Here is a 23,295-nt window from a genome sequence, read left to right as displayed (position 1 = left end):
GACAGTGAGAAATTGTTTTTCTATTGTCTTCAGAAACATGTTCAATCTGTCAAAGTCCTCAGTGCATAACAACATCAACATAATAGAATATTTAAACCTGCAATAACTGTTTTCTTTTTGGCCACTTGGGGGCAGCGGAAACAAATTGTGGACACGATGATGTGATACCATAAAATAACTGAACTGAATGGTGTCTCTGTCTCTCTGCACACTCAGTCACAACTGGACTGTAAGCTCAGAGCATCAGTGGAGTGTTTATTTTTCTACCACAGGTGTTTTGTAAGGTAAAGGGAGGTTTTCATGCCCAGGGTGTGGGTGAATGCTGACAGGTAGCCAAACCTGTGTCATGCCAGAACCGGAGCTGGTAAAATGGGAAATGCAACCAGACTTAGCAGCCTCTATCGTCATAATGACAGAGGCAAATAGACCGAAGAGGATGTTGATGGTGGAAGCTAAGAAGAGAAAAGGCAAGATTGACTGTTTAAGAAGTTGCCAAACGAGAGCAAACCTGGGACTGTCTTTTGGTCATTGGCCTTGTGACCTCCAGGTGATGACACCTAATGGGGAATGGGAGCCACAGATTGGCAACCAGTGCTCTGACCTAACCTTATCTGATGTTTTGGGTTTTTAAAACACTGACGATTCAATATATTTAAGAGAAACTGATAACTATATGAGAGGCACAAACCAAGGACACACATCGTGCAGTTACGGAGAAATATCATTATTCATTTAGTGTTTCTGGCCTCTATGATCTACTGCTCTTCAGCTGCTAAACACACCACCTTGTTCACCAGCTAATCTCTAATTTTGTCTGTCTGCTGTTTGGGATTGGTGTCCAGTGGGTTTTTAAAAAATCCTTCATTATGAGACTGCTAAGAGAGGACCAAAACATAAAATTTGACTGGCCAGCTAGCCTATGAGATGAAGCTCACTAAATAAGCTCTGCAGAATCAGGTAATAATTATTCGTAGGATTTTCTCTGTAAGCTGTAAGTTTTAAATTTGCACAAGAATATGTGTGAGAATGTGGCTGGAGACTACCTTTGGGTAGTGATACTCCAAGCTGGCAGGGTAAGGCATTCCTGTGAAAAAGGGAACTTCCATCTTGGGCACCAGCGTGTCATTGATGGTCATGTAAGCCAGACGCAGCCCATCTGGAGACCACCAGTGGGCTACATGAGTCTGCAGGATCTCCTCTGTAAAACAAAACAACCAGTTATTACACACCCTGTGAAGAATGAAGACAAGAATACAACATTTGAAGATGTGGAACAAAATAAGTTCAATGTTTAACTTAATAAACTGGACTGACTTTCTGGATGTATTCTAGAAAAAATGGTCAAATCTGAGTAAAAATCCATTTAAAAATCAAATGTTTGGCTCCTGATACTTAAAGTGTTCGACTACGACACTACCAAGTTCCTAAAATGTTTCATATAAAAACTTTGTATTACTCAATCTGCAGCTTTCTCATTAGTTGGTGTTTAATATTCTGACACTGATAAAGACATTTCCAATATTTCACCATTTAAACAGACACTAGTTTAATATTTATAGCATGTGTGATTTATGGTGCCCATTCCCTGTACTGTCACTGCAGAAAAATAAATCAATTACTCATATTCACCTTTGACAGTCTGACATCCAAAAACATGAAACCTGATGCTATCATTGCAGTAAGATACACCTTATTGATGTAAATTTGATGCCTGGGAATCACATAATGACATTTAATATGAATAATTATACATATATTATTACTTCTAATTACTATTACTATCAATCAAGGACTGCCTAAGCATTTTACCTTCTTTATTTTTTAAGCACACAAAAGGAGTTTTTCTCTCCTCTGTATGAAAAATGCTATACAAACACAACTTTCTTTGCTTTGTCGGGTTCAATTGTTAATGAAAGAAAACATAGCCTTGATGTCTGTACATTTAGATCTATGCCGTATGCTCTGATGAAGGTGGAGCAGTTGTCATTCTGCATTATGGAAAACACAGCTTTGAAATATTGCCTGTGCTCTGAACGAGAACCGAGTGGGCTGACATTTTTGAAAAAATTTAAGACAAAAACTGCAGAAATTCCTCTTCCGAGCAAAAAATCTGATTATTTTGAAAAGCTCTGTACTTAAAAACACTTTCTCTCCCTTTTTTGTGACCTTCATCCAGCAGGGGGCAGAAGAGGTCTTTGAAAAGTACAGACTACTGTACCTAAAACGTGAAGATCCAAACAACCTTTTCCTGACAGAAAGGATCAACCCTGATCCGGAATGTGGTTTATCACTGATGTTGTCAGGCTATAATTTTTTTTTTTTCCCATTCCAGTGAATGCACAGGCTGATGGGTTATAGCAGGGACAGTGTTGAATTCTCAACATTCGATTGAGTTCTCACTCTAAGGCCAAATAGTTTGTTGCAGTGCAGCAACATTTTCAAGGAATGTGCTCACTAAACATCAGACAACACAACTTCTTCTATAACAACAGAAAATGTATTTTATCCATTATTCTATGAAGCTTCTGACATGTTGCTCTTCAAAGATTTGTTGACATTTTACATCAACTGTAGCGTTCATATTGCTGCACAAAAAGATGAGATGGTTTCCTGAGTCCTGTCCTCGCCAATCCATCAGTGTTCATGGATCGACTTTGAGGTTGATGTCTCCTATCCATGACAATCACCGCTAAACCTGCATCAGCCGACTGTATTTTTCTAAAATCTTTCATCTCCTCCAGATCCCAAATGCACAACTCTACAGTAAGCATCATCCCAACTTCAATCCCATGGCTATCTCTTGATCAAAGTTAGAGCTCACATGTTTGTTGGTGCGTTATTATGACAACTGAGGAATAATTATTAGCTCTGATTAACATCAAAGCCGAACATATATATATATATATATATTTTTTTTTGCCAAGTATTGTTTAAACCCTGAGGACTGTTTTTAAATTTTTAGTTGGGATCTCGATGTCTGAGAAAAATGTGAATCGTTTGATACACAAGTGTTCTTAAATATTCCATTTGATGTAACAGTGCAGCCATAGAAACACTTTGTTGAATATTTTAACAATATCTATATGATATAACAAGTAACTCGAATGAACTGCGCAACAAGCATATTCTAAATTTATACACCATGTAGCGCTTTCATAGATGTAAATGTAAAGAAAATGTTTGAGTTTTAGAGGCTCAGAACAAACTTTTCATTTGTTAGAAGTTTCTCATTTTTAATTTATTATTAGTTGAGCCTTTCTAGGGTATTCACTGACTGCAGCAGAAACTAGCCTGCACTCAGTAGAGTGCAGATCTCTGCCAGGTGTGTCTGGGGCCATGTGCGTGGGGAACAGGGATTACAGTGCAGGCTGTGTGTCCAGAGCATGAGAGCAGTGTAATGAATGGGAGACAATATGCAGGTTACATTATCAAGGTGCAAATCTGGACAGGAACAAATTCAAAACACCAGCGACCTAAAATATTTAAAGTGAAAATGCCAACAAAAGAATCTGCCAAGACTAACATGGCTGCCACACATGTGGGGCAGTTGTTGATCACTTGCTTAAGAGGAATGAGGTGTCAGCAATTGGGCAAACAGAGCAGTCAGAGCGTATATATGGCAGAGAGATGAAACACATCTAAATTGTACTAAAAAAAACGAATGTGTGGTTGAAATCACCTGTTTTACCTCTTTAAAAACAGACCCAATACTGGAAACATTAGCTGCTCAAAGTTTAAATCCTCTCACTCGTGTTTGGGGAGAACACTAAAGACCCGAGAGGAACGAGGCAGCCTCACCTTGAACCATATTCACACAAGTTTCACTAAATCTCCCCTCAACAACACGCTGTAAGCAGTGTGTATATAACCTGTGTTTTTGTGAGACAGTCTGTATCCAATGATAAATTCATGAAACATGGCAGAAAAACAGAGCAAGACAAATCTTTATTTAGCACTAAAAATGGATTACTTCTTTCACATCATGTACTGTGTCTGCAACAAAGAAATAATCCCATTAATGAAAAAACGATTAAAGCCAACCCCGAAGCACTTTGTGCACTCTAAGAGAATTCCTCTCATAATAACTGCCATTTTGCAATTATATTGTAAAATTACACTGCAATTTTTATCCGAAAACCCACACTCTGAATGACTCAAAAATTAATAATTATGATAATGCCGGAAACAGAAGTTTTGACTTACTAAATAAGAAACCTACAGACTTTATTATAAATTAATTCACAGTGGAGGAAGTAATCTAAAATCATGGCAGCACATCTGTAAACAAAGTCATATCCAAGTGGTATGTAATTGGAATGTCTGTCTCACATATGCCGTAATCAAAAAACGTGTCTCGTATTAAATTACAAGTATGTCTACTTTTGAACATCTGCTGAGTGAGACTGTAGCGTTGCAGACATGAATTAATTAAAATTGCCTGAACACAAAGACGAGCTATGTAGGAAGTCTAGTGAAGGAGGGGCACTGAAACATCACCAGCTGTGCCCTTTCAAATGAAATCATGCAAACAAACACCCGCCATGCCTCCAGGTGCGGGTGGTGTCAAAGTATTGAACCAAAATAGTCTTTAAATGTAGTTGACTAAATATACTATATGTCCAAAAGTTTGTGGACACCAATGTAGTTACTTACTGTCCTTTTCATGATTTGGTCTAGGCACTGTCTGTGCTGTTGGAATCCTTTTTTATTTCAACAGTGGATCACATTTTCACACATCGTATTATTTTGGCCTTCATTTTTAATCATGTCGGTCTCACTGTTCTCAAACCAACTGTAGGCTACCTCATTTACATTAGAACTGTATGCTGTATGCTACCTGCTCAGGTAGAGCTAAATATTTCCCTTGGCAAACCCAAAAAACAGAGCTAAGAGACAGAAACATGACTCCGAATGAATGCTGCTCCAGCTCTACTGTGTTTAGAGCTAGCACTCGTTCACTTTTAAAATTTAATTATATGTCAGTGTTGATATAGTATTTGCAGGCTTAAGAGAACAGTAATATTTTAGACCACAATGTGCTGTTGGTCTTGGGGAAGGACGTTAACTGTTCCAACATCTTTTGCCCTCCAGCAAAAAATGAGGTCTGAAAAGAAATGTGTTCTGAGTTTGGTGCGAAGGAACATGACTGGCCTGTACAGAAATCTGACCTCAACCCCATCTAACAACTCAGAGATGAACTGGAACAGGCTTTATCCCCCAACATCACTGCCCAACCTCATCATGCTCTTGTGGCTGAATGGTAACAAAACCTTGCCAGGCTCCAACATCTTGTGGAAAGAGTGGAAGGGTGTTACAACAGCATGTTAATGCCCAAGTGGCCATACTTTAGTCTGATTTTGCTCCCTTTCAGTTCTGTCAGCTCTGAAAGGGGCCGATGTTCCTACTCTATCTATCTATCCACTATTTGTGATCCTAGGCCGTGTTTGTGGTTGTCTTACCTTCATACAGCCAGTCAGCAAGGCCATTAAAGACGACTCCCTCTTTACCAGTGGAAACCAGGCGGATCGATCGGTTCTCTACTTTTGATCTGTAGTAGATGTTGTTTTCAAATATGAAGATCTAGACAGAGATATGCAAAAGGAGGAGCCATCATTAGTCTCTGTATCACTGTAGCCTGGAATGTGTATTGCTGTGGTGCTTGGGACTAGTTTTTCCTCAGCATCTGCGTCTCGCATCTTTCTATCTTCTGAGCGCCAAACCTTTAACTCAACATGACTTCATCTTAATCCAGATAGAAACACAGCTTCCCACTCAGTGACACTTAGAAGCTAATACATTCTCAGTCAACACCTGCCTCAAGCACTGTATTAACAGATATTTGCCTAATTACAGTTCGAGCTGGATTCCTCTCCAAAGCAGTATGAAACCTTTTCTACTGCTAATCAAGGCTGAGGCCCTGCAGACACACACACACACACACACACACACACACACACACACACACACACACACACACACACACACACACAACCTTGAAGTCATGCACAAGCACACCATTTTTCCTTCTTGTGTTTATTGAGACATTATGCTGTCTGCTATGGGCTGAGCTAAACTGCAGGTTCAGCTGCTGATTCAAGTACTCAGTCGTCAGAAGCAGTGATGGCATCGCCTGAAGGAATTAAGACACACCGCTGGCAGATGAGTGTGTGGCACTTAAAACCCTCTGTCAATCCACTCCAGTGTTTTCGCTGCTTTCGTCTGGTGCCAGTATGAGGGAGATGAATGTGGGATTGATTTGTATCTGAAGCTCAGGCCATGTTTGGTGTGACTGGGCTGTCAGCTGAAACCCTTTCAGTTAAATCTAATCTCTCAAATTGCCGGCACAGAAGAATCAAAAAAAGAGAAAGATTTGGCTCTTCTTTTTTTTTTTTTTCCTTGCTCTGACCTATGGCGGCTGTTGCAAGAATCTAAGTTTTATACTGTGCGATCAACATCTGAGGAAAACAGATCAATGCAGGGCGGCGTAAAGCAAAGGAAGCTGGTGGTTGCCGAATGTTGCAAAACCGCCACAGGAAATAACAAAAATCACAGACGGCTTTCAAATAGTTGAATAAAAATTGAATTCTCAGTATTGTAATTATTATGAATTCTACTTTGGCCAACCTCAAAACTTCACAATATGAACAGCAAATGATTACAGGAGATGCATCAGGCCTGCGGGTTCAAAGGACTCATTGTCAGCAAAGAACCAGTTATAGCATTTAGACATACAGTACATAATCCTGAATGGCCTCTGAAATATTTTGTCCAGCAGATGGTAATCTCTTGACTTGAGTATGCTTATTCGATGACTTTTCAATCTTTTGTGGGATTTAGATGAGAGGAAATAGAAAATGAGCAGAAGAGTCATTTCAAACGGGGTGGAGAGATGAAAGTAACATCAAAGATACCTGTGAAGCTCGAGTAGCGGGGGTCCTTATTTCAGTGTGTGAGTGTGCGCGCGGGTGGGTGGGTGTGTTTGTGTGTGTGCATGTGTGTGTTTTAGTTGTGAAATATTGTTCAATTTCATGACACAATAGTTGCATTTGGTTTCATATTTTTTACTTCATTTTGTGTTAATATAACTCCTTTTGTGTGTGTGTGTGTGTGTGTGTGTGTGTGTGTGTGTGTGTGTGTGTGTGTGTGTGTGTGTGTATTGACCCAGCCTCACTGATTACTTTGTCACGGTAAAGTAATTGCTTACTCGCTTAATGAAGGGAGTGTCACAGGATTCATTTTCCTTCTCTCACTGTATATCTGACGCTCCGCTGCACACAGCCATGCTGCCACAAACACTCACACACACACACACACACACACACACTTCTCTCATCTTCATGTGCTGATGAAGCACTCGATGATAAATTGGCCCGATTCTGATAAACCTGAAAAATCATTACATTCAGAAAGAGTGAGAGAGAGAGAAGAAAGTTTGACACCGGCAGGTCAGAGAGAGACAAAAGATGAGAGCTCACTTCATTTTTCTCTCATCACCTCAGCTGTTCATTTAGTTAAACACGATGCTACAGTAACAGCACTGGAAAGGAACAATCAGGTACGCTATTACCATATGTAAATGAATCTGCTTTCTTCCCTCGGCAGTCTCATCGCACACTTGAAATGTTAATATTTTCTCACAGCGATGTATCTGTAATTTAAGCAAATGATGCGATAAGAGCAATTATGGAGGAAAAGAAAGCTTTGAAGTAATAGCTGATGAAACGCGGGGCTGTATGTTGTCTAAGCACCGCAATCCAAACAGAAAGTAATTTAAAGTCAACAAGGTAAAAATAAAAGTGGAGTATTGCATTGGAGAGAATAAAACAAGACATCATCAATGCTCGGGTCAATGGTACTTTCAAGCCCATTAATGGATAAAGCTGTCATTATTTTTAGTGTCAACAAATTGCATGAAAAGACCAAAACTAATAGTGCTTTGGTTGTTTCTCAATAATCTGTGGCAGCTCCAAACCCATTGGCTTCTACTGGAGATATAAACTTTTTAAAACAGTTATATAATAAAAACAAATAACACATATTGTAACAGGAGTAAATAGTATATTTGTTTGGGGACTCTTTTCAGCTGCGCATTAATATATATTTTGTGCACTAGTCAGTATTTACATCAGTGGGATCAATTAAAAACAAAAAACAAAGTATATTGTTTATCGTAACGAAAGAACATGTTGCCCAGCTTGTAATTTAATAATGCAGGTTACTGACACAGAGGAATAAGCTATATCAAGCTTTGGCTACACAGGAAGATTTTTTTTTTCTTTGACAACAAGAAAACGGCATAATTTTAATAATGAACATTACACAATTTACAGAACGAAAATGATAGATATACTGCTATTTGTTTTCTAATCTGACACGTTGTTACAAATCAAGTTTGCAAAAATAAAAAAATGTTCTTATGTGGCAACACTGTGGTTCAGCCTCTATATTAAGGACCTTTGTCTCTGCGTTTATCAATTGCAGTCACGTTTTGTTCACCCCACCCTTCTCCCTGTGCAGACACTGTGGCTCTCTAACAACGTAATACTTGCCTGATATCAGAGAGAATTGCCAACTTGGTGGAGTGGGTGGATTTGATGGTCTGAACCCAGGCAAACGTAACACTGCTTTAGTCTTTCGCTCCTGATGGATGAGTGTCATCATGCCTTTGGCTGCTAGAGGTCTTTGTCACTTTAAACTAAACATATGTGATTAATGGCCATTGGCTAAAGTCATTTTTCTTGAGAAGGAAAGTCTCGAATGAAAAATGCCATTCAACTACCAAAACTCAAAACACAGGACTGAAATCTGCTCTCCCTCCTCCACATTGACACGTGCTTTAAACCATGGACAAATTTTAGTTATTCATTTTTTGGGAACAAGCTCTCACGCAGCCAAAATCATTGGTCTCCCCACCCCCAACCTCTCAGACCTTAACAGTAAAGCCATTATACGCAGAGCACACAGTATAGCACACAAACCCAGCCACCCCCTCAACTCATCCTTTACACTGCTCCCACCCAGTTGCAGATACAAGTCCCTGGCTTGTAGACGGGCATGCTACAGGCCAGGAGATTTGTCCCTTTTGCCATGGCATGACTTAACAAAAGACCCTGTTAAATGCCATGAGCTGAGAGCTATGTGGATGGGATATGTGTGGAAAAACATGTGCTGTACTGGATGTTTATTTTCGTGGTCAAAGCGTGGGGTTTAATGTATATGTATGTATGTATTTATGTGAAGCTTTGTACAGATTGTGGCAATAAATGTCCTTGTATCTATCTATCTGAGGTTTGTTTGCATCAAAAAAAGATCATGGGCAGTGAAATATCTTCATGTTCACTTCGAATCAGTCGGAAAATTGCATTTTTTTTTTCGTCTCTGAATCACAGCTCATGTGAACATGCAGTACTTTCTGAGATTAAAAGAATTACAGACTGGGCTTCGCTATGTTCGCTATGTAGCTGACCTCCAGTGGAGTCCATTTAAAACTTTAAAATTTGAATTGAATTCACTAAAACATAGTTTGGTCTACTGCTACTGTTGAATTTAGAATAACTTGAACTATTCTAACTAATTTCTCTGCGCAGCTTTGATAATTAACAAAAAAAAAAAAGTAATTCTTTGCATAGAAGAACTGTGCTGAACCCAAGAACTTCAGGCGAATAGTTCAGCGGGCTTTATTCTGTTCTTTTTTTCTGCATTCTTTAAGCTTTTCAAAGCTGCAAAAACATTTTAGTTGGTATAAATATAGTTTATTTCTCATGTTATAAACGATTATACCAACCAAAAAAATAAATAATGAGCGCCAAATAGAATTGCGCTAAAACCAAATTGAAGATGACTATTTTGTTTGCCTGATTGGACAAACTGTCTCCAATCAATTGGTGCGTTTTACAAAATCTGTCCCCAAATGACACACACACACACACACACACACACATGCACACACACACTTTAGTCAGTGCCATGTGTTTTCTTCCTCTCAGCAACCCCAGACTGTCCAAGCCCCAGGTTGTGCCGCCATGTTGCCATCTGCCACTGTGGCTCTTACCATCTCGTATGTTGCAAACAAAATTGTGAAAGCAAAAAAATTATTTGACTTCACATTGACATGGTTGGAGGTCAAAACAAGGAGAGTTCACACTGGAACCCTTAAAGCGGTCATTACGGTGCACATAAAACCTCTTATCACCACAAATGTATCTGTGTGACAAACAATAAATCAATATTGTGCCTTGTCTGCGATGCCCGGATGATCCTGACAGATCGGCAACAGTGTGCCAGTGTTCAATGAGTGTAATCTCGAGGGTATGGTCTCCTTACCAGCTGCTGGCCTTGGGGTCCCCATCCAGCAAACTGCAGGACAGCTTCATGCACTTCAGGGGGGTTCAGAGGCCAAGTTTCCCTGTGGAGACAACACATGAAAGAATCAATGCAGCATTTGTCTGTGTGAGCCCTACAACATGTACAAAACACAGCTTATGTCTTCATGAGTACAAATGCATAGTCAGAGCAAAGAAGTCGTGTTTTGTTGGCTTGTTCCCTAACTATAGGCTTCATCAATCATCCCCATCCTTTTTTTAGCCCAAGCTGACTTTGCTTGGCTCACTACAAACACAGAACAGTAGGGAAATAAGCAGACATAGATGGATGAAAGGCTAAAAACAGGTCAGGCTGGATGCAGAGCACAAAACCAAATTTGAACTTAAATGCATTCCCACAAAGTGGCAGCAAAAACAGGTAAATGGGGCTGACGTCAGTGAACTGTGTACATAAGGCCAGGCCGAGGGCATTTTGTTGTCTGGTAACAGATCTATGAGCGGAATAAGGCAGGCAGACAGACAATGAAAAGAAAACACAATCAGAGATGCTCTTACTGTGTCGAAAGGCTGTAAATAATGTACTTGGCCAGATAGGAGTGTTGGTAAATCTGCGGAGACAAACAGTATTAAAGTGAAGAAGGACAACCTCTGAAAAAAAAAATGACAGTGCAAGATCGATGGGTTTCTCACCGGTTTCACTTCAAAGGCAAACAACACGTGCTTCATGTCAGGGGACACTTGGTACTTGACAGCTCTGGATCTGTCCTGGATGGGATCACAAACTCACAGTCATGACACAACCAGTACAACAGCAGTAAACAGTACTGCTATTGATGCAAAGTACCGGAGTAAGATTATACTCACAAACAACTGGTTCCTCACGATAACAGTTCTGTTCCGTGTGTCAACTTTAAGCCTGACAACATCTCCATCTCTTTCACGGTACAGCAGCTCATTGCCTGTAAATGACACATAAACATCAGAGGGGGAGACAGTACAAACTGTACTCATATAGTTTTTTATTCTTTCTATATTGTCTTTATAGTGTCTTGACCTCCTTCCTCATCAAACTAAAGTGTGAACGTACACTAACTGATGTTTTTGGCCACTTTGGGGCAGTGGAAGTAAGCTGCGAACACAACATTGACATATTATCACGTTTAAAGGTCCAGTGTAAAGGCAATTCTGAGATTTCTATGAAAATACATTAAATATGTTGGAAAACTGTTGCTGGAAAATATGTAAAAAGACTTTGAACGATAAATTACTGAAATGTGGAGTTAGAGGTCAAAACAGTTTTTCACCAGTTTTCAGTCTGGGATTTTGTGGGCGGTCCTAAAGGGTGGCTCGATGACACGCTGAGGCCACCCTGAGCATACCCCTGCACCCCTAGCAGAGAGATAGAGACTAATTCATCTTTCTCAGAGTGTTTCAAAGTTAGTCATGTCATTTTTTGAACTCATCTGACACGTTTCATTCACTTCAAAATTGCTGTTTGACTGCTCCCACAAACGGGCGTGGCTTCATCACATTCAGCGGACACGCCCCCACAGTCCTGGAGCTGAGAATACTGCATACTACATTTTTACCTGATTTTGACACCTAATTTCATAAACTTGTGTATATTTTTAATCATTAAAAATTGGCAGGGTGGTTAATAACATTTTCTTTTAACTTAAATCGCCAGTACAGTTACCTCAAAGTTACACCTTGCTGTTCTGTTTGATGCTAGCCAACTTGCTACCTGCTATGTCCATCTTGAGGTCTCACTTTTATAATCAAAACATCTCCCAAAGGAGACTAAGAGTGGATAATATGGCTCTGGTAGCACGCAGCACGGTGTTTTCTGCCCTGTGGAGTCTTATAATTCTGTTGTCCTTGTCATCTTGCACTCTAGACAACAAAACACTCCAATCTTTTATGAGAAGATCCCATTAAATGCCAGAATTGGTTTCTCTGGTTACCTAAGCAATAAAAAAGCCAGTGCTTTGAAAGCTAAGGTACAACACTGTTGTGCATGTTTTTTGACTCACACAAACACTCGTCAGATTGAACCTTATAACCCAAAGATTTCCTTAGAAGTATCTTAAATCTGTTGTGTTGTATTAAAACATAAATATTTTTCTTTAAAGTGACAAATGAAATGTTCAGTAAATGTGATTGTTATGGTGCCTGGCTCAGGGTATGGCACTGTAGCCAAAAGTAATACTGGTTAGTGATATTAAAAATGTTCATCTTGTAGAGCTGCACGGTTTGTTCTGTTTCACTTTAGTGCCAGTTTTTTTTAATGAAGAGTTGAAAATGTCAGTGCATGTAGAGTCCAAGATGGAAACTGTAATTTTGCAGTTTCATAAGAAGATGGGAGCCGCAAAGAAAAGTGATGGTGACTGAGTTACCAAAGATGGTTGTTTTGTTTCCTTTATCGTCAAAGAAGATTTTTAGATTTAGATTTAGCCACAGATGTTTCTTGGTGATAACTCATTGTTGGACAATATCATATTCTGTTATATCTCAGAAATATGAATGCGTCAGGTTTTAGACTTCAATTTGAAGGTTGAATCCTTTGACTGTGTGAGAAACTCAGAGGAGAGTCCAAAGACTACTGAGGCAAGCAGTGATCAAAGAGCAACGGGGATCAATTACGCACTGCTGTGAATGAAGCCCACAAAATATTGATGAGGACTACTGAAGTGTGAGGTTGTCCCATTGGGTTTCTTATCAGAAGGTCATTAGCACCAAATGGGAGTTGATTGCATTAACTTAACTGACAAGACGCAATGTCGCACAATTGATTGCCGGGTTTCGTCAGGTGCCGAGGACGTTTTCATCATGGTCGTGAATGAAGGGCACAGAAACACGGGAACTCAACTAATTATACGTTAATAAGCCGGTAATGTAAGTAATCAGGGGAACAGTCGACACCGTGGAACAAAAGGACAGATGTAAGGTCGTAACGTGTCTGTTGTGCAAGTAGGAGACGTGACTTTGCATATGTGCAGGTGATGATGTGGATTTTTTTTTCTGCTGTATTCAAATGTATGCAAGTTAGCAGGCAAATTCACATGTAAACTGTCTGTATGTAAACGTGTCAGTCTGGTTGTAGTGAAAGATGTTGAAAGTTTGGTTCACTTTCTAATGTTCAACAAAAACTTTATATAATAGCAGCTAGCACTGATGATCATAATAACTATGTCTGGCACGTTTTTTTTCCAACCAGCTGGTGGTTACACACAGAGAGTGGCACAATTTTATAACACATATTTAAAAGGTCTTTTAAACAGTATAACTGGATCCATAATATTTAGTGCGTCAATAAAAAAAAGGTCAATAAAAACGCTTAAATTTTAAGAAAGACCTTTAAAATTGAACTTTTAGATCGTTGTAAGTTAGTGCTGATGCATTATACATTTAATGTTAGTCTTTATTATATCATCTTTTCTGTTTGTTTCATCAGATTTCAGATGAGCAGCACTGGATAGTCTAAAAGTTGGAAACAGTTGTTTGACACAATAATAATAATTGGTGCTAGCACAGAATGCCTGTTGTATAGTTCACAATAAAATCAAATTATGCTTTTAAAAAGTATCACTCATTCAGTTTGTCATGCAGAAGCTGAAAAAATATTTCAAGTACTCTTTCTGTTGTGAACACCAGAGGGCACTGAGTCAGCTGATCCAGTGTTCATGAGCTCAGGTGGCAGCTTCCTTGCTACTTTGTCAAGGTTACGGAGGCCACAGCAAACCCAATCTATTGTACATCTGTTCAATTTAGACTGTCTTACTGAACGCTTAGCACATGCATGCGAGATGAGCTTGAAATCTGGTGCGTTTGTATGCCATGGAGACAGAAGAAAGAAAAAACACACGGGGTTTATATGCATCTGTGGTCTTTCTGAAAGAGAATAATTACACTAAAAATAATTCACAAGTGTAATGTTTTTAATGCAGCACCTCAGGTAAACAATAATTTCCCAAATATTAAATATCTGTAGTACATTACTATGAAATATACAATCAAGTAGGTTTAATAGCAGAGAAAACGTGTTGTTTGTTGTGTGATATCGTCATGTGAGACAAAGTGAAGTTTATGTTTTAATGCTCTTTCTCACCCTATTCAACTGTTATCTTATTTAATACAATAACCTCTTATCCTTAGATACTCCATATGTACATCAATGTCAACAAAACTAGTTAAAGATATTACAGCCCTCAAGCTAGAGTCTTTAAAGCTTAACATCTGATATTTTTGTTGACTCATTTAAGCTTCATCGCTGTTGTTTTTGTAGGCTGGTTGTCTGATTATGAATGTTATCTCAATGAGATTTTCGCTGGATAATTATAGGAAAAGGAAAAGATTTGTTTGCAATGTAATGTACAGAAATATGTTCTGTAATAAGTTATGTTCTTTTCCGACAAATGGTTTTCAATACTGTGCTTTTTTTGGTCTCTAGTCCACATGGGCTAGGCACAATTAACTCAAATGAACAATATAAAGACAGCAGGTTGGATTTTAATACTGATGATATATTGTGAGTCATGAATGATGTCTGACATAATGTGTCTGGATGTGTCCTGCATTTTTAAAAGTAGGAGGCAGATGCTCAATGCCAAACTGATCACTCACCGCTGAGCCATTTGGCATCAGGATCATGAATGTGAAGGTCTGGACCGAAAACATCCTCTACAGTCACTTTCTTCTTATTGGCGAGGCTGTCATCTTCACCTGTCGAGTGCATCACCAAAAGATAGACATGCATAAATTATATTTGACATACAGCAGCTCATGTGTAAATTTACATGTGATTCTGGAAGCTTCTCTTGAAACTTCAAGAAGTCGTCCTTCAGTCTTGTGAGACTTATTAGCATTTCAAGAGAGTGAGTTTACTGGTTTCAGACTAAAAAACTCAACTGAAGAAAATCTTTTGACTTTTTCTATCAGTATGTTGTTTTGCTCAGGGGGCTGCAGCCTCCATACCAGAGACTGCCATCAACTCACTAAATTATACTCCTCTTCTATCTCTGGAGATAGCACCTCCAACCACTATTCACTGCTGTAGGTAGAGCAATTTAAAACAAGGTACAAACAAGAAAGAAGCGCCTGGTATTGCACTATTGATCTGAGAGCATCAGTTCACATCTGCCTGCCTCGTTTTCAGCAGCAGGGGGACGACTACTTCCATCCCTAGAACTCAAAATGAGATCTGAAGCTGACAGCTGAACTGCAGGTGGAGCAGACAACATGGGGAACACAAGTGAGTTAGTGCGGATGAGAGAAAAGAGATGCAATATAACGGTCTTCTACCACACATTTACTCAGGAAACAACCGTTAGACACGAGTTGTCAAGATGGTTGACAGCCCGGCGATACTGTACAAAACAGTGCACTGACAGATTTTTCACATCGGAGGCTTTACATTGTGACAGAGTGGCGAGATCTAAGTGTGTAAATATCATGTCAGACATTTTAAAGTGTTTATCGACTTGAAAAATTGGGAGAAATTCTCTTGTCTGGTGAAAGGCTGCAGAGTTAGAGGAGAAAGCTAATTTCCAAAAACGAGGCAAATGGTAGCTCTGATGCTGTGCCAATCTGACAAATGGCTGGAGTTATTACTGCATAATCATCTCCATTAAACAGGCCTGAATGGCATTACACATAAAAGGCCCATTATGTAGTGAGATGATGACCCAACCTCTGTGTAAAACCTGTACACCATCACCAACCATGACATCTGTAAAACTTTGCCCCCCTGAAACAAGGTTATCAAATTAAAATAGCTGCCTGTGCCGCAAGAAAAAGCAGAACAGGAGAAAAAAGGAGGTTTGATAGTTAGTCTCCTTCTTGACCATGACCTATAATGTACAAGTAGTTTTTAATGAAGTTATTTCTTTGCAAGATTTTTAACATTTTCTCATGAATCCAATATAAAACATCTGCAACATCTGGTACATCCCATGACCTTCTGTATGTATACGGAGGCAGAGAGCAGCCAAACACGTGCATGTGCCACCCCCACCATAAAATCACATTTTATGTCCCATTTGTTTGTCTGTTAGCAGACTATTTCAAAAAAACCTGACAGATTTTGAATGAAATTTGGTGGAACACTAGGCTAAGGTCCAAGCACAGACTGATTTGTTCTTGGTGAGGATCCATAATATTATTTTAATGAGTTTGAGTGTTTTAAACTTCTCTATTTTCTCATACAACTATTCTCTAGTGTGCAACATTTGTCATATTGTATCCCATGAATGTCTATAGCACTATATGCATTTTGCTACAGATCGAGACATAAATCAAAAAATCTCTTAAAATAATTAAGTTGAGATGATTGTGCTGTCTTGGCAGAGGTCTGTGCTCTCTGAGTTTCATCTGAGGCAGAGAACTGTTAAACAGTGCAAGTGAGTGAATATTGAGCATGTTGTTACCTTTGCCAAAGAAGTCATGATTTATATCTCATTTCTTTCACCGTTTGTTGACAGAAATTGTAAAAGAACAGATTTCAGTGAAATCTGGTAGAGCATTAGGTCATATCCCAAGTTACAATGATAAGTATTTGGTGAGGATCCAGTCGAGGATTTTCCCTGCAAGATTGAAAAACAGAGCAATTCTGACCATTTCAGCTGTTTTTCCATGAATATTAAAAACAAGTTTTCTGCAATCCTTCTGCCAGACAAGATCTTCAATTTGCAATGCAATGTGCAAAACCCTGGCTTACATCCAATGCCAGCATTTTAAATTCTTGCTTGCCACAATATCTTAACATGCCAACCACGGTATGGTTAAGGTGAGGGGGAGATTATAGTTGTGGCTAATATTCTTAAGGGAAATTTGGGATTATGCAACAAGAACACTTGGTTGGTTAGGAAAAGATCGTGGTTACACTCAGGGAAGTTTTAATTGCATGCCTGCGACAAGAAGCAAACTCCCGTGTCCTGCATGACAGTTGAATGCGCTACACCCTTACTTTTTGCTGTGCTCCATAAAAAGCACACACGCACTGGCAGTGAACGTGCACATCTGATGTAAATTTTGGGATGCAAAATCATTCAGTATGAACGATACAGATAAATGCAGATTGCAAATTTTTGAAACACGAGAGGATTGTGCATCGTTGCAGGAATGCAATACAGTGATAGCATATGAGCACGTGTGTGTGTGTGTGTGTGTGTGTGTGTGTGTGTGTGTGTGCTGTACATACGAGGGGTCAGCAGGAAGACGGAGGTGACGATCAGGGAACAGATGACGAGGATGACCAGCAGAGCGATGGCTATTCCTTTCCAGTTCCTCTGTGGCGGAGCACTTCCCACCAGGTCCTGAAAAACAAATTACACATTACATTACAGTGATGCACACACACAAACACACACACGTAAACAGGGGAAAAATTATTAACTTTTTGAGCATTTAAGTAATTAATTGATTTGTCTCGACAGAATGGATCTATTCATTGAATTACAGAACTTTCAGAATGCATACGCAGCATTTGATCGTGTCATACAGAAGACAGATGTATTTTGCACTGTCACAGTAGGAGCCTGAAAATGGCCAGAGGACAGCTCGTTCTCTGTCAGACAGATGCTGACAACTCAGCTTCTTGTGTGCCGTAACACTGTATCCTCCAGCTGCTCTCCACTGCTCACATACGAAGAGTCCCCTGCAGCTTTGCCTGATAGCTGGAGTGGAGCAACGGACAACGCAGACACAACAGGCAGAATAATGAGCCACTCTCCTCACACGACCCAGCAGATGGTAGATGGCTAATCAGCGCTATTTGAAGCACGTGTGCTGCAAAAATCCACAGGACATACAAAACATTTTAACTGCAAAAGTGCGGGAGACAGCAGTCAGGTGGCCTCTGAAAACTGCACAATACTCCAACACGCAGATCTTAAACTTTTTTGATCAGGAAGCATTTTTTGGGAGCTTTGCTGTATGATTTAACTGCTGGGCCTTGCGAAACACACACCATTAACTAGTCCTTGACACACAAATGCAACAAGAACGGACAGTTTTCTGGAATAACTGTGGGTGTAGGTTAACCTCATGAACTCCAAGCTGACCCTCACTCCCTTGATTGTTAGGCTTGTGGTACCACCACTTTAGGTCTCAGCCACAATTCTCGTATATTATTTTCAGCACAGGTTAGACTTGTCTGTAAGTATGTGAGTAGCGCTATATATGTTTGAGGATATATTTTATGATTGAGTGAAATCAGGGATTCTCTCAGGTATAATTCATATCTCAGACTACATGTGTGCACACACGCACACACACACACACACACACACACGCACACTCACGCACGTCTGCAAGGAATGTGAGCAGCTCCAGCCACCCGTATCAGTCCAGCTGCTGATATCCTTGTTACCAATTAGACCTGGTCTCTGGCTGCCTACAGTGAGTGGTTATACAGCATGCAGCAGCTCAATGAACCATCCTCAAGTTAATGAGGGGTGTGCACACATGAGACAGCTTAAATCTTGGGCAGAGATGATCTTTTATATATATATATCCTTAAAGACTTTAAATTGCTATGGTGGAAATTACTTTCCATTTAAATGTTTATGGTGTACCTGTGTGTGCGTGTGTGTGTGTGTGTGTGTGTGTGTGTGTGTGTGTGTGTGCATTTCCTGTGCCTGTACACCTACTGTCTCTGCAGAGAGAAGTGAATCAATACTGAAGGCAGTGAGTACACATAGAAAAACAGCAGGCACATCAATAAGCTGATTTATTGCTGCAGAGGTAGGGATTTTTCCGTGATAAGGCATATGGTATACTGGATTCATAAGATATTAATGTCCCTGTGTTATCACACTCTAATAGGAAATACAAGGCCGGAGTTGCCTTTGATGTCAACAATCATGTCAGACCTCTGACCAAGCCAAAGATAAAATTATGAGATGCTTTGACAGGCATGCAGATAAGAGTGTTGTTTCTGCATCTGCTTACTTGTTTTCCCCGTATATCTGCGCAGAGACTGGCAAACCGTTTAATGCAGACAGGTGATTTAAATGCAGCCCTGTCCGGTATCCAGTTCAGAGCAGTCTGTACCTGATAGAGAGGCACAGATCCATAAATGTGACAGCTGGATCCACACCACTCAAACAGAGGAAATGTGTCTCTCAGCAGAATGTTTCCAGACACTTTGATGCCAGCCTGGGAGGCATGTGAGTAAATATTTAGTTCCACTAATTTTTTCCACCCGTGACAAATTCACCATGGCTATTGTACCGAAACGGAAGAGCCCCAAGTTAAAATGATTTCAGACAGCCTACTTTTCAAATCTTAAACACATCTCCCACAGGCCCTGTGGGCTAATTCAGGCAACAAAAATGTAGGAGTAGCTTCCCTCTGGTGCTTGGCATTTCTGTAAACAGACACCCGATTATTCAGTCAGAGGTCAGGGAGCTTTTCCACAATTCAAATCAATAGACAATCAAATACTCTTGGATGTTTTGCCTTTTCCACTGTGAAAATCCTCAATAAAACAGCATCCAGTTGGAAAGGATTCGACCATTAACCTTCACTGTCAGTATTCCTGGATACCTAACACTGACTTGAGAATGATGTGATCGATGTTTATCATGCTTCCTGTGACAAGCTAAGCTGTGGTCAACAGAGCCGTCAGGACAGCTGTTGCTGATATTTAAACCACCCACTCAATTAAAAGCTGTTGCAGAGAAAGAAAGAAAGAAAGAAAGAAAGAAAGAAAGAAAGAAAGAAAGAAAGAAAGAAAGAAAGAAAGAAAGAAAGAAAGAAAGAAAGAAAGAAAGTTTTGACTGAATCTGAATGTGTAGTTGCGACTAAACCTGTCCAATACTTGAGTAAATGTGTTTACTGACTTACTCTTTCACCGTGTACATGTATGCATGTGTTTTATTATCTTCAGCAAGAAGTTAAATCTTACAAGGCTATGATTAAACACAACTTTCAGGCTTTTCAGACTTTCTGGTTTTGATCTTTTTCATGTAGCCTCACATTAAAATAATTGCAGACTGGGTTGGTAAAGGAAAAATGGTGAAGGCCTAATTTTCTAATAATGACAGCCATTTGTAGCAACTGTCACACTTAATTATTTTTTAAAGCATGAGAAATGAGTTTAAAAACATGGCTGGTATGTCTGTGGAAGGTTTTAATGATGAAATACCCCATCAATGTCAGTAAAAACTTTAGAAAGCTCTGCTGGTTAAACCTCCGTATACCTCTTAAATCCATATCTACCAAGTACCTAGATTTAGATCAAGGCTTCTTTCTTTTATTAATTAATGAATGCATTGTCTTTCTTGATACATAACATCCCGCACCCACACTGAATCCACGTAGACTCAAAAGTAGCACCGTATATTTTAAAATAGCACCGACAATCCACTGTTATTACGGTTTCTTAGCTCTGATTGCTTTATCCCTGCAGACTGCTTCATCCCTGTATGAAATGTGGAACATTTCGCCCACCTACTCAACCACAATTGAACAGGGAGCTTCAAACTCTGAGGCTGAATTCACTCACATAAAATGCAGGAAAATCATCAACACCTCTGCTGTTTCCAACAGATTAAAACCCTGAAGATACATACAGAAACTAACTTCATGTGGATCACTTGATTTCCCTGACGTTCGGTGTGTTTAAGTCCATAACAAACGGCACAGCTGTAAACTTTAGCTATCCCCGCATGCTGACTTTTCTGAAGAGCTCTTAACAAGGCGAAAGTGCATCTGTGTGCGAGAGGATATCCTGACCTTTGGCAGTGTTTTCAGACATGGTGAAATATTACTGGGCTGTCTGCATTAAGCTGTTAGTCTGCGCGAAGAGCAGGCATGCATGCCTTACAGCTGATAACAATAAAAGCTGCATTAATAAATGACAACCAGAGCCATTTTCACCCTCTTCTCTACGGACAACACATCTAAACAAACCCTGTGCATTTTGGTGCTGACAACTCTAAAGGGTACAGAATCCCATGAGAGGAAACAACGCATTTTCATAGTTCATTTGTTTCTATTTTCATTCTATTTGGAGACAAAAGACGTATACGAATGAAGCATCTTTTAAGGTCAAGCTTCCTTTATTTCCCCCCCACTCTCTCTCTTTAATCCGCTCTCCCTCCCACTTTCCCTTTGTCTAACCATCTCTTTGTCTCGCTGCTGAAGTGTGAAATGGATCTTTCCTGATCTCTGAGCACCTGGTTTCCAAGGGAACCAAGAGAGTCATTTGAGTCAGATTTGCAGTGAAAATGGTGCCGGCTGCTGTACAGTAAAGTGGGGACTAATATTACTGCTGAGTGTCATGTGGGAAATGTGCCCTGGAGGCTCACAAAATTAACTCAGGAGTCAGAAAACAAGGCAGTCTCAAATATGACACGAGGGAATACAGACATTTGAAACAAAAGCAAACTTCAGCTGTCTTAAGACACCGGACACTTGACACACGATATATCACTCCACTGTAACGTAGTCGCTGTCTGACAACAGTCAAACTCGAGAGTGAAGCAGTAGCCTTTGGGCATGAGGGTAAACCTTTCCTCTGGAACAGCATCAATAAATTATGAGCATTCATGAGTGAGATTAAGAATTCATGCCAGCTGGCTTTTGGTTCATGGATAGTCGGGCATCAGTCTGCCTCTGTTTGTCCAGTCTTTGTCCACTTTGGAAAATGTGGAGTGTGAAGGTTACAGTGAACTGAAGTCAGACACAGAAAACTAAATATTGTTTGGATGAGATATGTGACCTGCTGACATATTTGCTGATAAGAGATGGCCTCTGATAAGTAACAACATGCTCAAGCCACCTCTACAGACTCTGTAGGGTGTACTGTAAACCAAATCACACAGATCACACGTGAAACGTGTGAGGAAAAATGACACATAATATTGTGGTAAGTATTCTTTATAACATGTTTTTGCTGTAGTGGAGTAACTGAAGGATAAGAGGAGACAGAGAGTTTGGTTGCTGTTGCTCATGTAACGTGAGAATAAGGTTACATAAAGTTACATTAAAGGTCCAGTGGTGTTCTGTACAGTTGTCTAAGAGATGAGGAATACTAAGGAGCACTTAGCATATATATATATATATTTGCAGAGCTTACAGAAAGCCACACAAGACTCACAAGACAATCTTTCTTATTCAAATGTAGTAGGTTCTTGGAGTCTCTAGCCACATTATAATTGATTGTAGGGAAATCAAAGGTTTGAATTCATTACTTGCTGAATATATTCCAACTTTATAACATTGATATGATAAATGATGTCAGCAGACTTGCATTAATTTGAGTCATGTTTAGGAATCTGTTTTTGGTCTCTGTCAACTCCTGAAGAAAATATCTATCTCCTTCTATCTGTCTCTCTTAAGCTGCTTAATGCTGCCCTGTGCTTTCCAGATAATCACTAACTTTGTCGTTGTCTGTTGAAAACAGCTTCCTGTTGCTGCTAGACAAAATAGGTTGTTGAGAGTAGTGAGAGCAAAGGCCATAAAAACCAAAGCAACGTGCTGAAAGACGCTTAAACTCTCCACAGAGCTGAAGGGATCTGGAGAGTCAAATAATAATTCTCTCTGTGTTTATCACTATAAGCAACTCCTTACTTCCTCAAAACTTCTGTACTCCACCAGACTTTTTTGAATGAGTGGTAGTAGTAGTAGCAGTAGCAGTGGTGGTTGCAGTAGTATTACTAATGGCACCAGTGATATATCCGTAGAGGAAGTGCAAAGAAGACAAGTGCATTGTGTTGTTCTTTTCACAACAAGTCAAAATAATATTAAATGATTTAGGCTGTTGCCTTTTATGCCATTATCTGATTTCACCTGGGAATAAATTATTCAATATCTGATGAGATGCTTTTATTCCTCCATGGCTCCGTCACTTGAATTCTTCCAGTCAGCTTCAGTATTCTATATGTTGACAATCTTAAATTAAATTACGCCCGGTCAGCATGTCTCATTTAAAAATACCATAAGTGCCGCACTCGTCTTATTGTCTGAA

The 23,295-nt window shown here is 39.7% G+C and overlaps 1 protein-coding gene across 5 annotated transcripts in view; it reads right to left on the bottom strand.

Moving 5' to 3' along the window:
* Positions 1–23,295, bottom strand: part of LOC104918291 (dipeptidyl aminopeptidase-like protein 6) — a 65,760-nt gene that overhangs the window by 7,392 nt on the left and 35,073 nt on the right. For all 5 annotated transcript variants that reach the window (XM_019262050.2, XM_019262048.2, XM_019262052.1 and 2 more), the window contains exons 2-9: positions 17,521–17,635; positions 14,946–15,044; positions 11,187–11,281; positions 11,013–11,087; positions 10,878–10,930; positions 10,324–10,405; positions 5,460–5,580; positions 1,044–1,198 (exon numbers count right to left, since the gene is read on the bottom strand). In XM_019262050.2, the coding sequence (XP_019117595.1) occupies positions 1,044–1,198; positions 5,460–5,580; positions 10,324–10,405; positions 10,878–10,930; positions 11,013–11,087; positions 11,187–11,281; positions 14,946–15,044; positions 17,521–17,635 (795 nt within the window). The remainder of the gene's footprint in view (positions 1–1,043; positions 1,199–5,459; positions 5,581–10,323; positions 10,406–10,877; positions 10,931–11,012; positions 11,088–11,186; positions 11,282–14,945; positions 15,045–17,520; positions 17,636–23,295) is intronic.

This window comes from Larimichthys crocea, chromosome II (assembly GCF_000972845.2).
Source record: "Larimichthys crocea isolate SSNF chromosome II, L_crocea_2.0, whole genome shotgun sequence".
In the NCBI taxonomy this organism is placed as follows: Eukaryota; Metazoa; Chordata; class Actinopteri; family Sciaenidae; genus Larimichthys; species Larimichthys crocea.
The sequence above is the reverse complement of the archived record's forward strand: the minus strand, read 5'-3'. Positions and strand labels throughout refer to the sequence as shown.